The sequence below is a fragment of the Centruroides sculpturatus genome, unplaced genomic scaffold (genome assembly GCF_000671375.1).
Source record: "Centruroides sculpturatus isolate CEXI.00-Female unplaced genomic scaffold, Cexi_2.0 scaffold558, whole genome shotgun sequence".
Taxonomy (NCBI): domain Eukaryota; kingdom Metazoa; phylum Arthropoda; class Arachnida; order Scorpiones; family Buthidae; genus Centruroides; species Centruroides sculpturatus.
Genome location: NW_019384839.1, coordinates 73,866 through 91,117, shown reverse-complemented (window position 1 = coordinate 91,117; position 17,252 = coordinate 73,866). Strand labels below are relative to the sequence as shown.

Here is a 17,252-nt window from a genome sequence, read left to right as displayed (position 1 = left end):
ATTGCAAATCGCCTTCTATTTCGTGCGAAATGTAAATAAACGTGGGACAGCAATTGTGTGGAAAAAAGACGTTTTAGAGTAAAAGTCATCTCATTACTTACATTAATAAATAATTGTTTTACCTATACTTAAATTACAATAAATATTTCAAGATTTCTACAAAAATAATAAACTTTATCTTTTATTGTAAAGTATTATAGATACTGAAATATACTTTTAATTAGGTTTAATGGTGGTTATTATGGAAGAATTACACAATATGGTATTGTGAACGCAGGCTTCGTGCTACTTAATGGTGCCATGTCAAAACTGACACAGCTGTGCCTTATAGGACAAATCAATTGCAAGAAGAGCCATTGCGGGTTCGCGCGCCAGGGGTTGCGCTTGTACTATGTAAGTGGTCGGATTTAAACCCAAGACACAGCGCGACCGAAAGAAATGCACAAAAAAAAATAGATTCGCTATTCTAAAACCTATTTATTTTAGAAAAGCTATTTACACGTATATATCAATACGTATTAGAGTTCAGCTATATAGTTTAGAAGTTTTATATAAAAAGGACTATTGTAGCAGGCCCTATCCGCGAGAAAAATTTCACCGTCAGTCACTAGGTGAAAAATATCTTAGCATTTCCACAGACATGAGTCTTTTTTCTTGGAACTTCTACGGGTATTTCGGACTGCACTGGAGAAATTCTGAAAGTGTTATACCCATGCAGAACGTTCGAAAGTTGTTCTTAGATGCGACACTTTTTAACATAAGTGTATGTAAATTTTAAAATAATTTATCTGATGTCTTAAATAGATAAACGGCCGGAAAACTATTTAACGGTATCGGGACTAGCGTCTAATAAAATAGCGAACTCAAGCTGACAACTAGATAGTGAATCTTACTGACCAACCAGCTCAAGATGATCGACGAACTCCTCTGTTGTCATCGATCCCGTTCTTTTATGTTCGGGGTTTTCCACATTACTGCTTATGCTTGTTATTGGAAATGTTTGATTTTGCGATCAATAGAGAACTTTTCGTTAGGTTCCTGGCAATAAATCAAGATGTGTCAAGATGTGTCAAGGAAGAGATATAATCTTATCCTTTTTATTTTTTTTTTCGTACGAAAAATTTTTGTTCAGTGCCTCACAGTATGAAGTAAGAAAATTGGCAAAAAGATAAATACGTCAAGTCTTTTTCGGGTATTGGAAATAATAAAATAACTTTTAACTTCAATTTTAAATTTGATTCAAGAGTATAACAATACTCATGAATCTAAATATAAATTAGAAATATCAACATTACCCTACAATATATGCAAGAAACTAAGACAAAAGGAAAGAAAAATTAATTGTTTCACACTGCCAAGCAAAATTGATTTGTAACTAAAATTAAAGCACGAAAAGCACTGTAATCAAATAGAAAATTACATTTCATTACATACAGAAACGTAGAAATTCAGTACATATAAAGTTTTTACATATTTCTCTGTATGTAGCTTATGTATTAATAGTAGAATAGATGTGTAATATTACGCACGCTATCACGTCAATTGCTAATATTATGTATTATTCTATTATTTATTGTAAATGCCAACAGTATACTTCTCATAAGAGTTAGATTTCGTATTCCTGCAACTTGCAATATCTCCAAAACGAACATTTCTAATGTCAAAGCATAAAAATTATTTCTTATCGAAACAACTCAACGAAATTTTCTGTCATTGAAATGAACTGTTAATTACTAAACTTGTAATTTTAAATCTCTTTTGTAAATAGGCTTCTTTTTAATAAATTTTATTTTTTCTGTTTTTGGTTATCTACTTCTGACGTAACCTTCCTTATTTTTTGTGAATGCCATTCGATCAAATTGTTCGCAAAATATATTTCGAAAACTATGATATATTTTTATGTTGTATACTTTCATATAAGTTAACAGTAATAAATTCTTTTCTCATATCAATAATTAATGTTTACAAATTCGTTTATATAAAATTGTGTAGAGATTCAAGTACTATGTGCCATTCAGTCATGCTTTGTAATTAATTACTTGCAAATAAATAGTCTTGTTTTTTTCTTTTTGAATGCAAATTTTTATTAACATTTCGTAGCCGTCTGATGCTNCCTTCTGCTAAAAAAAAAATTCCCGAGAAAAACGCGATTGCGAGAATCTCTATTGTTGATCGCCACCATTGTGCGCATCTGTATTATATTCTAGTTTTACAGCGATCGCAGCTTCGATTCGCTCTTTTGTAGGTCGATTGACTTTGTTTAAGCCAATACGTGTTTTGTTATTACTCCTGGGCCATAAATATTTCGGTAATTAAATTTTTCTGCCATTTACAGTAAATCAAACAGTTGGTTGAACAGAATCAAAGGGAAACTCCTTCTAAAGTTTTATTGGGTATCTTCTGTCTTTGTTGACATTATTGTAACTAATCACAGACTTGTGAAAGGAAAAATTGCNTTTGGGCGCTCACTTAGGAACTGATGGCAAGGTTCACGAGGATTGTATCGAATGTCCTTTCCACGGATGGCGATTTGCTGGACAGGATGGTTCTTGCGTGAAAATACCTTACGCAGAAAAAAGTGAGAAGTGCTAAATATGTGTATTCTTAATACGTTTATGCTAATTCATACGTTTAATTGATTTTCTTCGCATTGCACGGGAATATGAATATGGTGCATTAGTTTTAATGTAATGATTAGAGTTATATAAATTAATTTCTTAAACACGAATACTTCTGTAATGAACGCTTTACATTTATAGCAGGATCTTATGATCAATATTCAATGTAAAATTTTAATGTGAAAAATAACATAACATCAGGCATTTTCAATATCGCTATTAGAAAGGAAACATCAAACAGTATGCAAATTGTAGCTCACCGTTACTATTTCTTACACGCATGGAAAACATTGCTAAATGATTCATTGGTCTTTTTGGGAAAAACAAAACCCCACAAAACTTCACAAAACTTTATAACATACAAACATTGTAATGCACATACGACTATTTTCAATGTAACAGGTTGCTTACTAAAATTGATAGCACAGTTGAGTTCAAACTGACTTTCACTACTTTATATGCAAAATTGTACACATGTGAGGAAACGACTAAAACATACAGGAATTCATCAATGATTAATACAAATACGTAACAAGCACCTATTTAACTGAAAGTTGCAATAGGCACATGTAGTGTTCATGAACAAAAGATTCTGCTGTTGCAACATAGTGATAAGTTTACGCCAAGTTAGATCTAGTAAATCCTGAGAAAAACGATCCACCTAGTTAGAAATAAATGCCTAGTTAATCCATACGATATTCTCAAAGTAATGGAGAAAATTGTATAGATTAACTAACCACATAGTTCTATAATGGTGAATTGAGATTATGCGTACCACTGTAATTAGGTCACAAGTACACGAAATTTACTATCCAGTTACGATTTACGCTAAAGGACTGATGTCGAATGTTGGGTGAGCATTTTGATAGTCTTTTATTCATCGACTTGTTAGTCTATTTATATACTCTTACAGTTGGCAATTGTCTGTATAACTTGCTACTACTAGCTACCATGGCAGGTTTTCAACCAGGATTAGAGTGCAACAGCTGATTCAAATTTAACCAGATTATACAGGTTTTCAATAAACAATGGAATAAAAATACAACTTTGTTCTATGGAATCTATGATTTATATGATTTGACTCCCATGACTTGTCTTTGTAGGTTTACCAAAACACATTAGTGTAGCAGTTTTCAGCATCACATGGGATGACTGGGTTGCTGTTAACACTTCATTTTTGCGTTTTGTTGACCTGCTGAGTAGGCAAATTGAAATTAGAGATGTGGTAAGTGCCACTTACAATAAGAGTTTCGATCGTCTACTTCGGTCTGTGCTGCTGATGGTGATGTGATGTGCTGCCTTTACACACGTACAACAGCAAAATAAATTTAACGGATTGGTATTAAATTATGCAATGCTTTTAAAGTATTTTAAAATTATGCAAAATATTATAATAATTTTTTTTTCTTACCTTTGAGACCAACAGAGATATAAAATTGTGGGGTAAGATGGCCTGTCAAAAATTAGATTATGCAAGTTTAGGATAGGGTTCTGCTTTCAGGTATGTTTCGTCGGAAATACCGCCGATTTATTCAAAAGAAAAAAAAAGTTAAGGCGCGAAGGTAAGAGTAACTCCGAATTACAGGTATGATTCTCTCAGGAGAATGAATGCAGCGTTATGTCAAATAAAAAGAGTTTATTTTCAAAAAAGAAAATTAAAAGACCCGATTAAGGAAATTGGTCTATTTCTATTATAGAACGAGGGGGTAACTAACGGGGGTATACGAAATGCGCGCAACTTACAACATACCAGGAATACAGTTGTTTTTTCTTCCTGTTTTGCATTCTCTCTCTGTTCTCTTTTCCCTTTTCGTCCTCTTTCTTCTTTATTTAGCTTTTTACTAGGTCGGATATCTCTTATCTGGTCAATTCCCTGTCTGGCCAGTTAATCAGTCAGTCTCTTTATGCTGTCTTACTGTCTCCCAATCTCTCAATTTTGTGCCACTCTGTAAATTCTCTGTCACTCCCTAAAAATTTTGTCGCTTCTTTCTATTTTCCATTCTTTTAGACCATTCATGCTTTAGTTCTGGAGGAAGGTGAGATAATTTAAAAAATGCATGCTTGCTCATCTAGTGGTCCTCCTCCTCTCTTGTCAATGAGAAATTATGTGCGTTCATGTGATATTATCGGTCATATAACACCATCGAAAAAGGAGGAAACTTTTGGCATCCCCCATAGTTTCCTTCGCATATTCTGAGATTATAACAATTAACTAATTTATTTATTATTCTAATTTGTATATCTAAATTATTTTAAATCGATTACTAAAATTTGAAAAGGGGGTTCCCTAAAATTGGAAAAATAGACAAAATTCTTTTACACCGTTAGTTGATAGATAAACAATCTCGGTATCACGTTTACATTTTTCTTAGAGATATGGGTCTAAAGGGCTTGTTGCCTGATAGCTAACAGTTGTTTTTATACAACCAGATAGAACAAAAAATGATATAAAGTAAACATAAAGTTTAAAATACAAAAAATTTCTAACTGATTAATTAAAGCGAATTCATTAATAGCAAAAGGATTAATATAATTAAAACTAAAATTATACAAATAATGTAGTATAAATAACAATTCACAAATCTAATATATAATCGAGACAGGTTGATAATGATAATAATAATAATAATAACTCTCCCGTGGTCACCACCTGGTCGTGGTGGGAGAGCCCAGTAATTTTACTGAACTAAAGAGCAATGCACGCTGGAGCACAAGCTTTTGGAAGGGACACCCATGCTAGTAAGATCTATGGGGAGAAATGAAGCTAAAAGTGACCACACACCCACATTCTGTGGAGATATTTATCATGGTAGAAACCAGATGTAAGTATAATATCGGCTCGGACGTTGCCCGGGTTAACAAGGTCCGCGTTCGTGGGTTAGGCAGAGGCTCACGTCCGAAAAATAAGCCACAGTCTCCCTTGGTTACCGGTGGCAAAAGCAGCATCGGCCCAAGCATGGCTACTGCAATGCCCTCAACAGACGTGAGGAATCAACCTAGCCTTGCTGTTTCTGTGGCAATGCATCCACAGACCATAAAGGCTGGAAAACCACGCCAACAGATGTAATGGACAACAGAAATGAACGATTTTATCATCCGTACTTACTACGCAATCACAAAACTCAAAATAAACATGACAGCATACAGACAACAACTACATCAGAGGATGAAAACAGAAACTTGCACAACATACCAACTATGCCCTGTGCTGAAATAAACGTACACGACATCCGATACGCTGTTAACAGAACACACAACGGGAAGACACCTGGTGTAGACAACATTCACAATTTCTGGTACAAAAAGTTTACATCACTGCACCAGGAACTAGCTAAACATCTAACACACATCATCATCAATCCACAAAACATACCAAAATTTCTTACTCAGGTCACCACTGAAACCTAAAAACAACAACACCACAGACCCCACACAATACAGACCAATTACATGTCTTCCAACACTCTACAAATTATTGAGATCCTGTATCATAAACAAAATATTCAAACATGTTGAAGAACACGACATTCTTACAGAACAACAAAAAGGTTGCCGTAGAAATCACAGGGGATGCAAAGAACAGTTACTAATAGATTCAGTCGTTCTACGGCAAGCACACAAACAACACAGAAACATACACATGGCATATATAGACTACAGAAAAGCGTTCAACAGTGTTCCACACAGTTGGCTGCTACATATTCTACACATGTACGAAATACATCCATCACTCATTGCATTCTTCTAAACACTTCTAAAACACTTCTAAAACACTATGCAGCACTGGAGAACAACACTACATCTCAGGGTTAGTAACAACACTTCCATACAAACAAACGAAATATTCATTAGGCGAGGAAATTTTCAAGGATATTCCTTGAGTCTTCTCTGGTTCTGCCTAGCCCTGAACCCATTATTTAACATGTTAAACAACACGCATTACGGCTACAATATCAGACATGAAAAAACAACACAGTTTACACTGCCACATCTCATGTACATGGGCGACATAAAACTTTATGCATCCACACAGAAACAACTTCATCAACTCTTACAAATTACACACTCATACACTAAGGACATACAAATGGAGTTTGGCTTAGACAAATGCAAAAAACTTCACATAGAAAAAGGAATCCTGAAGAAAGAAGATTTTGCACTTGGAAATGGAGATGTTATTGAATCCATTGAAGAGGGCGAGTTCTACAAGAATTTAGGATTCCAACAGGCTAAACTAACGGAACATACACAAATAAAGCGAAGATTAATTAAAGAATACCAAAGTAGGTTAAATTCCATTTTCAAAACACAGCTATTGATAAATGCGAAACACACAGTTAAAGCAATAAACACATATGTCATCCCAGTACTCACATACTCTTTTGGAGTTATACATTGGAATCACACAGATCTCGAGCAACTCCAAAGGAAAACAAGAACAACACTTACTAAGCATAAACAACATCATCCTGAATCTGCTACAGAAAGATTAACCCTTCCACGTAAAGATGGCGGACGTGGCCTGATTGACATAGTTAACCTTCACTACATACAAATACAGTCACTGCGTGAGTTTTTCTACAGGAAACAAGAAACATCACAATTACATAAATCAGTAACTCTAGCAGACTTAAAGAGCACACCATTAAACTTACACTCACAACGCACAGACATGACACAACACATAAAAAGCATAGACACCATCAAGCAATCGTGGGCTCGAAAGGCACTCCGTTGCAGGCATCCTTATGACCTGGTCCAGGATTTTGTTGACAAAACTGCGTCAAACAGCTGGTGAGATCGGGGATGCCCCTTTGGGGAGACAGACGGATTCATGATTGCCATACAGGATCAGGTCATAAACACTGAAAACTACAGAAAACACAAAATCAAAGATACAACACTCACAAATGACACTTGCAGAAATTGTCACATCATGCCAGAAACTATACAACACATTACATCTGGGTGCAAGCTCTTGGCACAGACAGATTACTTACACAGACATAATGAAGTAGCAAATATAATACACCAAGAGCTTGCAAAGAAACACAAATTAGTAGACATCCACGAACCATACTACAAGTATATACCACAAACAGTATTGGAAAACAACACGCACAAAATGTACTACGACAGAGCCATAATCACAGAAAAAACAATTTCCAACAACAGACCAGACATTACACTCATTGACAAACACAATAAAATCACATTCATTATAGACATAGCCATTCCAAACACTCACAATGTACAAAACACATGCACTGAAAAAATTAGTCAAGTACACAGAACTCGCCCAGGAAATAAGGCATCTGTGGAGGATGGATAGGGTGCTTATTGTACCTGTTGTTCTCTCCTGTACAGGTGTGATACCACACACACTACACAAAAGCCTGGGAACATTACAATTGAGTAGAAATACATACATCACACTACAGAAGGCCACTATATTGAATACATGTCATATTGTTAGGAAATTCCTGATTACTGACACTGACACACTTAATTAATCTGTTTTGGATGCTATGCCTTGACTCTGGTTTGACATAGTACTCAGCCACCTGTTTAAATCGAGTATTACCCACTAAACCCAACACAATAATAATAATAAGCGCAGAGCCCAAACAGTTTGGAGTTTAAAGTTGAAATTTGGTACACAGTTAAGGTACGTACCGAAAACGTACACTAAGAAAGAATTTTTTCGAAATTCTTCCCCACGGGGGAGAAGGACAGGCTTAACATTTTCATCAACAATGGAAGTGACAAGTAACAATGGAAGTGTTAAGTAACAATGAAAGTGTTACGTAACAATGGAATTGTTAAGAGAAAGCAACATGCAAGACTCAGATGGATTTTTTTTTATTTTTGCGAAAAATCGAACATATTTTTAGACTAATAAAAAATTCTCTATTTAGTCCGGAAACAGGGGGCACAATTCCTGCATTCTGTAAAAATAGGCAAGGTTGACTATAACTTAATAATTTTAAAATTCACTATCGTTACTTTTGCCCGAGCAACGCCGGGCTTACCTGCTAGTACAGATATGTTTATATAGATACAATAATAACAAAATGTTTGGGGGAAATGGTGAACTTCACAAAATTATACGTATTACTAGTAAAGTGTAGTTCGATTTACATGTGTCATATTAAACAAATTAATTAGTTCTACTCTCACCATTTCAAAAAAACCAATGCACCAGACCTTCATATTCTTACAATGCTGAAAAGACATTTTTTGTTTTTTTGAGTAATATTAAATAGAACACAGTAAAAAATGTATTTATACTTAGTTCCAGAAGTGGCTAATACAAAAAGTTGGGAAACCATCGAACGAAATGGATTTATTTACGTGTGGCATCATGCAGAAGGCCAACCTCCTCTGTGGAAACCTCCAGTTATACCAGAAATACAGAATCGACTTATGTTCTATAAAGGTCGTAGTGAACACATTTTGAATTGTCATATTCAGGTATTTATAAACAGCACCGTGCAAAATAAATGAATGTAGTATTTATGCTTGTTTATTAATATACTACAGGAAATTATGGAAAATGCAGCAGATTTCGCTCATATTAATTGTGTTCACAAATTTGGTATTACGTCTAGAATTACTTTGCATCCGGAAAATTGGTGGAAATATTTATACTGTATAATTTCTTGCCTTCCAGTAAAATGTGAAGAAACATTTTACTGTTGCAAATACGAAGGAATTATCACTATTAAATTGTTCGGGATATCTGTAATATGGACATCATATGAAATTCAACAGGTAATTAGTTAGTAACTACCTATATGTATTTAATTTTACACTACGGTGCAGAATTTTTTGAAAATATTTAAAAAATAAATGTGTGTCAAAATTTTAAACATAATTTTCGATCATTTTCAACGGATTGCCCAAAATGATCCATAGATTTTTCGAATGGAAATTAACTAAAAATGCGTATATGACAGAAAGTAATTTGTATTCACAGAAATAATTTCACAACTTAGTAAATGTATTCTCAATACATACATTATATTAAGAACATATTCAGCATTTTGTGCAGTCTGTTCAAGCTGGTAAATAGACTCAAAATGTAATTAATTACTTTTAATGATACTAAGATTTTGTTAGGTATGTTCTGAAATAAATATTTTTTACTGGAATTTTTTTTTCTAAAATAAACCACTAAACGTCTTCATATTGTATATGTTCATTTATCAAAGGTCTTATGTCTTTATTTTAGATGTTGAATTAAACATTTGGTTCAAGTAGAACACAACAGACTCTTGTTATACTCCTCTTAACTAAGCAACATCAAAAGTTCGTTTTTAAATATACATATGCTAGTATAAATCTGTTGTTGGTTGTGTTTGAACAAATTATTTAAATTACTAATTAAAATACTGTTTATTTCATGAAATTATTTCTAATTATTAGTGGATGGTTGTTTATTTTGTGAGCAATAAAATAATTTAAAAATAATTTTTAAGGATACAGTAGCATCGATTATTATTTTAAAAAAAATTTGTTAGGTTTTACATCGATGAAAATTCAACGCACAGTTGGTTAATAGCAAAATACTAATACAGTCGACCCCCTATAACACTGTTGATTATTCCGTTTTATATTAATTCGATGTTGTACGAGTCACTTAGATTTTACAAATACGTGTGCCGGGCTGTGTACGGCTCATGTATTTGTAAAATCTAAGTGACTCAGATCACAAAATTAATTTTTCGATCAAAAATCTTAATTTTATTTTAACAATAAGGTTATATTAATTATTAAATTTAAATTAAATTAATTTAATTTTAACAATAAGTTTAATTATTAAAATATTTTTATGACGTTGAATTAAATTAATTTATTTTTAACAATAGGGCAAATTTTTGTATTAATTATTAAATGTTTTAATATCGAATAAAATTAAAACACAATAATTGTATGAAATAATATAACACCAAAAGAAAATTATTTTTGAAATTTTTTTTATTTTTACATTAATAGATTAAATTACTTTATTTTATTTAAGCTTTTCCAGTTTTTTGATTTACTTTATTTAAAACATGGCACATTTCTTCTAGTAAGTGGTGTAATAAATTCTGGTGATTGTTTGCAATATTTTCTGATATTTTAAAATGTAACATTATGAAAGTTCATTTTGGAAGTCATCAATAAATTGCTGGTCAAGTATTTGGTAACGAGAAACATAATTCCAGTTTAGACAATTTTTTAACCTCCTTCACAGAAGAAATATTTATAACATCCGAAGTCTTGAAGACAGATCCAATTACTTATCGAATTAAAAATTTAAATGATGAAGATATTAAAGGAACTTTTTATGAAAATGACTTAGTGAAATATAATAAAAAGGATAAAGTTTATAGGATAAAAAATAATTAAAAAGAAAGGAAATAAATATTTAATTAAGTGGAACGGATGGCCAGATTCATTTAATAGTTGGATTGATATGTCTGATATTTTTTTATATTAACATCACTGTTTATTTTTATTTTTATGACGTCACTGATTAGATTCTTTTATGGCATCATTGACGTCACTATATTTTATGACATCACTGATTACATTTTTTTCTTATATAAATGGAGACACTGAAAAAAACTAAATAATATTGGTAAACTTCAAATTACTCCAACAAAGAAATTAAACGAGTTGGAAATTGATTATGAATATCCAATTTTTTATATTAAATCAATATCCACTTGCTTTGGTGATAACAATTAGTAGTTCTTAGGGAAACTGAATGGAATGAATTTCAAGTTTTCCTACCTGATCGATTTAATAAAAAAATTAAAGAATAAGGATTTCGATAAGATGAGTAATTTTAAATTTGTATACAGGGTATGAGAGATTGTGGCAATATGTACAAAGCACATATTATTCAGTTTGTTTGATAAATGGTAAACTTCAAAATACTGTAAGGTCTCGTTTTATGCGGTGGATACGTTCTGCAGAAAAGCGCATATAAAAAATTCGCATAAAAATGACTTTACTTGCCTTGAAAAAGTATAGATACGTTCCGTAATTTTCTAAAATCGCATAAAACCAAATCAACGAGTTAAAATTAACTTAAAACCGCATTAAAAAGTTTGCAGAAATTAAAAGAAATAGGCTGCTTAATAAATCACTTCGAATGTCTGAAAGAAATTCATATAAAAGCTTAAAATAAACTTGTATTCAAACTTAATTCAGTTTATTTTATTGAAAAGTAATACAAGGGGAATCCCCGAATTGCAAAAGCTCACTCTAAAAACAAATCACTGACATCTGGATGTGAAGAGTTAATTAAAACCCCTTTAGTTCCTCGCCCGAGTTAACTCGGGCAGGTTACATAGCGTTACATAAAACACGGTCCTTAAGGCCATTTTTACATTTTTTTTTTGAATTTTTGGAATGTTTTTTAAGTCTCCAAATTTTTTAAAAATATTTAAAAATATACGGCCAGCTAGTGTTCACCCTACTTTAAACCCTTGTCCTCCCGCGACGTCTATGAGAATGCCCCGGGAAATCCAACTCCAGCTGTGTTCAAGGTCATCCAGATGTGTAAACAATGACTCATCGGTGTTAAATTTCACAGAAGGGCGAGACAAAGGAAGTTAAACTTTGAAGCTTTTTCTTCAAAATTAACGCATTTCTTTCGTTTTTTTCAGTTTTAAGTATTTTTTATGTTTAATTACATTTATATCAAAAATTGCTAGGAACTAAAGCGATTAAGGTAGATCTAGCTGTCTTTTACATCCATAAACGTTATATGTCAGTGGAACAAATGGAGTGAGCTTTGAGCGTTCCACGATTTTTGGAGACTGTCTATACGCATGCTTCCTAAACAAGTCTATATGTATGTTTGTCCAAGAAATTTTTGGATGAAATACAAACCGCACAATTTCAAAATCGCATAAAAATAATCCGCATAAAAAGAGACTTTACATTACTCCAACAAAGAAATTAATTATGAATATCCAGTATGGTAATCGTGGTTTTTTCTACTGGATCAATTTAACAAACATTTGATTGAAAAAGATATGAATGCACTAATCAATTGAAAATATGTACAATTTGTGTAGAGAAAGCTGAAATAAACTAATAATTAGTTTTTTATATTTACTGTTTTTTACGGATATTTAAATTTTTGTAGATAATTCGCTTAACTTTTTAAATTAATTAATTAATTAATTAATAGAATTTTTTAGGACGAAATATGTAAATGCTATTTTTAAAACTTTTAAATTTTTAAACTTTTTTAACTGAATTTTTAAAGTTTTTACACTGAATTTTTAAACATTTATCCTAATTTTTATATTTCTAAATTTTGGGTAAGAATTCTCACTCTTTTATTACTATATTGTTTACATATATATTAAAAAGTGGAGAGTCCAAAATGGATCCCTGCGGGACACCTTTATTGACTAGAGAAGGTTTTGATATTCAATTTTTTACCTTAACCTAGTATATACGATTTGATAAATTGGATATTAGCCATTCCAATGGCACTCCTCACAATTCAACTTTAAACAATTTTCGTTTTACTATCTGAATGTCTACTCTATCAATAGCGTTGGTCAGATCAATTAACACTGAATTTACAATATTTGAATTATCGAGACTGTTACTAATATATTGTTTAAGATAATTCAAAGCATCAATTGTAGAGGTCTCTCTTTTAAAACCATGTTGATTATTAGATAATTTTATATTTATTGACAAATTCAAAAAATTACCTATAGATAGCCTTTTCAATTATTTTAGTTATACTCTGAATAATAGTAATTAGACAATAGCTCTCCACGTTACGTTTACATCCTTCATTTTAAAATATTATAAAATAATAAATTTTAAATGCGTCTAAAAAATCAACTTTTATAAAACGATTGCTTATGTATAATTCTCAAATATATTTAATTTTTCAGATTGGACCCGCAATAATGCGTGTTCAATTCAAAAGTATATATGGAAACGGTATATTCGTATATGGCATGATACCAGAAGGACCAGTTCGACTAAGATTGATACGACAATTTTATACTCCTTCTCGATTTATAGGCATACGTGATTATATTATGTTTTTTTTTGAATGTTGTATGGTGAGATTATATCATTCCAATTACTGAAATTTGAAAATATACAAGAAACGTGTGTATTAATAATTGGAAATATTTATTTTAATAGCTTGAACGGGACATTCGAATATGGAATTACAAAATGTATTTGAAGAATCCAGTTTATGTATCAGAAGACAGAACAATTGCCAAATATAGAAAATGGTACTCTCAGTTTTACAGTGACAACAGCCCCAAGGTTGAAGAAAATGGTCTTAGTTGGTAATTAGAAGCAATGTTATACTTTATAGAGCTTCTGACCGAAATTACATATATAATTTTTAAATTTTGGCTTTTTATTATCATAATTGATTTTGAATTTTAATTCTTGTTATTGCGTTAAATATTGATGCATTGCTTTAAAAATTACTGCTAAAAAGTTATTTCTTATGTGAAATTTCTATTTCCGCTTTTGTATTTTAATAATTGAATATGTTTAAAGTGTGAAATTCAAAATAAAAATAATGTGTTTTTTAGTTGCTGATTCTGTTTACATATCTTAAACCATTTCGCTATTTAATATCAAAATTCAATTGAAAGTAAAAACTAATGAAGGGTTACTATTTCTAACTTACCTTGAACGTTAAATTGGTATAGAAAAAGAAACATCAATAAAGAGAAAATTAAAAATAGAAATTACATTGTTAAATCTAGTAATGAACAGTAACGACAATAAAAGAAAATCGAATAACTATTGTACAGTCCACCTCAAAAATATTTGTGAAGAAAATTGTGCCACACAAACATGTGTGTGTGTGTGTGTGTGTGTGTGTTTGTGTGTGGTACAATTTTGTTTACCCGCTGAAAATCCTAATGTAAATCTGAGATATTTTTGAATTAACAGTAGGATTATAAATAATTTTAGAAATGTTATGATTTAACAAAAACCATGTTAGTTGACATTCAATAATGAAAATGATATCCACGAACTTGTGTTTAAAAATGCTAAAATAAGATTTAAAAACAATGTAATATTAAAACACTGTCCTTTACGCCAAAACTGAAACTAAAAATAAAATTAAAACTAATTTTTTTACTATTGAACACAAGACTGTGTTATTATTAAAACACTTGGCGTTTATCCACTTTATTTAGTTGAATCGGGATAAAGTGGATAAACACCAAGTGTTTTAATAATAACACAGTCTTGTGTTCAATAGTAAATAAATACGAAAACACGGATTCAAAAAACGAGTTAAAACTAATTAATTTAGAATCACAATCAAATTGATATAAACATGAAATTTGGAAAAGTGCTTATAAAGTACTTGTCGTGAGTCTATGGCACTTTTATATAAAATATTAGTCTCGATTACGATTTCTGTTGTCCATACATAAACATTTTGCTTGTAATAAATATGTAAAATTTATATAGATATTGGTAATATTATATTATATTCCATGTGTTTGCATTTTTATGCATAAAATGACAGAAACAAAGTAAAAAATAAAGCTTTGTTTGATTTTATTGGGTCAGAAAAGATTTAATCAATTATTTATTGAAACTTATTTGTTCATATATGTGACTATGCTTGTTTGTTTGTTCAGCCCTTCGACCCCTCACTAGTAAAAATAACAAGTGGGAAGCAGTTGTTTAAATGGTAATAAAACACTTAGCGGTTTATTATAGAAATGAATTGACTTCTGCTCTACTGACATTACCGCAAAGGCAATAAACATTGAACACTGGACTTTGAAACACAATCTATTCTCAGATTACAGTGAAACCGAGGACAATGGGTGAAAGTTGAGCTAATCTGATGGCAAGTGAAACCTGATATGTTTATTTTTGGCATTTTTTGTATGAAATTACGTAAAAATAAATACTAAAAAAGCAATTTTATCAATACACAAGTAATTTATATCACTAGATACAGAATAAAGCGCAGAATTAAAAGAACACTATACAGTCGACCCCCTATAATGTGTGTTCCTATAACGGAAATTTTTATAACGTAGCGAAAAAATTGTAGCAACATACGTATAAAGGAGCTTCTAAAACGTCCTTGCTGACTCGTTTCGCTACAAGATTGATAGAATCTGGACCAATAGTGGATGAGCAGCCGAACTACTTTTCTCTGCCCTGCGCTACACTACAGAGCAACTAAATTGAATTTGCTATCATCTGTACAGTATTATATATAAATTATATATAAATTAGGTACTGTACATATAATTATATATTAATTATATATAAATTAGGTACTATACATATAATTATATATTAACTTAATTTATTGTAACTTTATTATAATTATATATATGCTTTCTGCCACCTGGCAACACGCTACGGAGATTTTAGGCTAGTAAGTTGAGTTTATTATCGTCTGNGGGTGTGGCCTAGTTATCCGGACTGCCGGATTATCAAGTGCTGAGTTTTCGGGACTCTATAACTCTCTTACTAAAATCTAAGTAAATAATATTATACTGTATTGATAACAAGAAGTCCTTCCGTTGGTATATTTTGATGGATAAGAACTAATTTTATCGCCTACGCTCTACATGAACTGCAATCGTTATATCAAATTCTTATTAATTTCTAAATTACGTAAATAAATATTACACAAAGTTATGAATTCTAATGTGTTAAGATATTATCAGAGGAAAGTCAAAGGCTGTCAGTGACTACAACCTTTCCCTATGTTCACCGTTCAGTACACTGCCTCCAGCTCCCCTGCCGCCCATTGCTTCTTTTCGTCCCCTAGATTTAGAAAACAGAGCGGTGACTATCGTATATACGTAAGGGTACACTGTATTCATATATTGGCGTAACGATTCTCACTGTAGTAATTTTCTTTCTTGGCTTTCTCCATTGATCACGTATATTGTTACTTTCATAATTTTTTTTGGTTGCAATTTCTCTAAATATGTCGACCTGTTCATCGCTAGTAAGGATGCCATCTTGGCACGGAGATTCTGAAAACTCTGCAGAGGTCATGGTTAAAAATCTGATCTGATCCAACAAAGGCTTTAATTTTTTTCGAAGATCCTCAGGAGATTGATCTTGAAATCTTTCTTTACCCCACTTTATGACGGCTTCATACATATCTACTTCCGATTGCAACTTTAAATTATCTTCGGATACAAGTTTTAAAATAGTTTCATATTCCACATTTTTAATGCTATTTTGCTTAATAATTTCTGACGTATTTCCAGTTATGCAATCCCAACATTTCGTTGCTAATTCGTTTTGTTTAAGTAGGGATGCTGTTTCGTATATATCGAGAACATTATCTAAACATATATTATCTGTAAGATATGATAAACATCGCTTCTTCATACGCGTTACCATGTATTTTTCTGCAAAATGTAACGAAAAAATGGCTTCATCTGCTGAATGTAATGCCACATCATCTGTATGTATATATATATCTGAAAAATAATTAATTACTTTAATAGATTCGTTATAGATTATAAATTGGAATTTAAAAGATTTTTACTTCTAGTAAAGTTCTAACACTGATCCAAGTTTGTTTAGTTTAATTTTATCATTTCTTCTTGGAAAGTATGCTGAAACTCTCAAATT

The 17,252-nt window shown here is 31.6% G+C and overlaps 1 protein-coding gene across 1 annotated transcript in view; it reads left to right on the top strand.

The window, feature by feature from the left end:
* Positions 1-14,150, top strand: part of LOC111630269 (cholesterol 7-desaturase-like) — a 27,210-nt gene extending 13,060 nt beyond the window's left edge. Inside the window, exons 3-8 of the mRNA XM_023374350.1 lie at positions 278-393; positions 2,446-2,578; positions 8,914-9,092; positions 9,162-9,392; positions 13,538-13,711; positions 13,797-14,150. Coding sequence (XP_023230118.1) covers positions 278-393; positions 2,446-2,578; positions 8,914-9,092; positions 9,162-9,392; positions 13,538-13,711; positions 13,797-13,952 — 989 coding nt within the window. The 3' untranslated portion in view covers positions 13,953-14,150. The remainder of the gene's footprint in view (positions 1-277; positions 394-2,445; positions 2,579-8,913; positions 9,093-9,161; positions 9,393-13,537; positions 13,712-13,796) is intronic.
* The last annotated feature ends 3,102 nt before the right edge of the window (positions 14,151-17,252 follow it).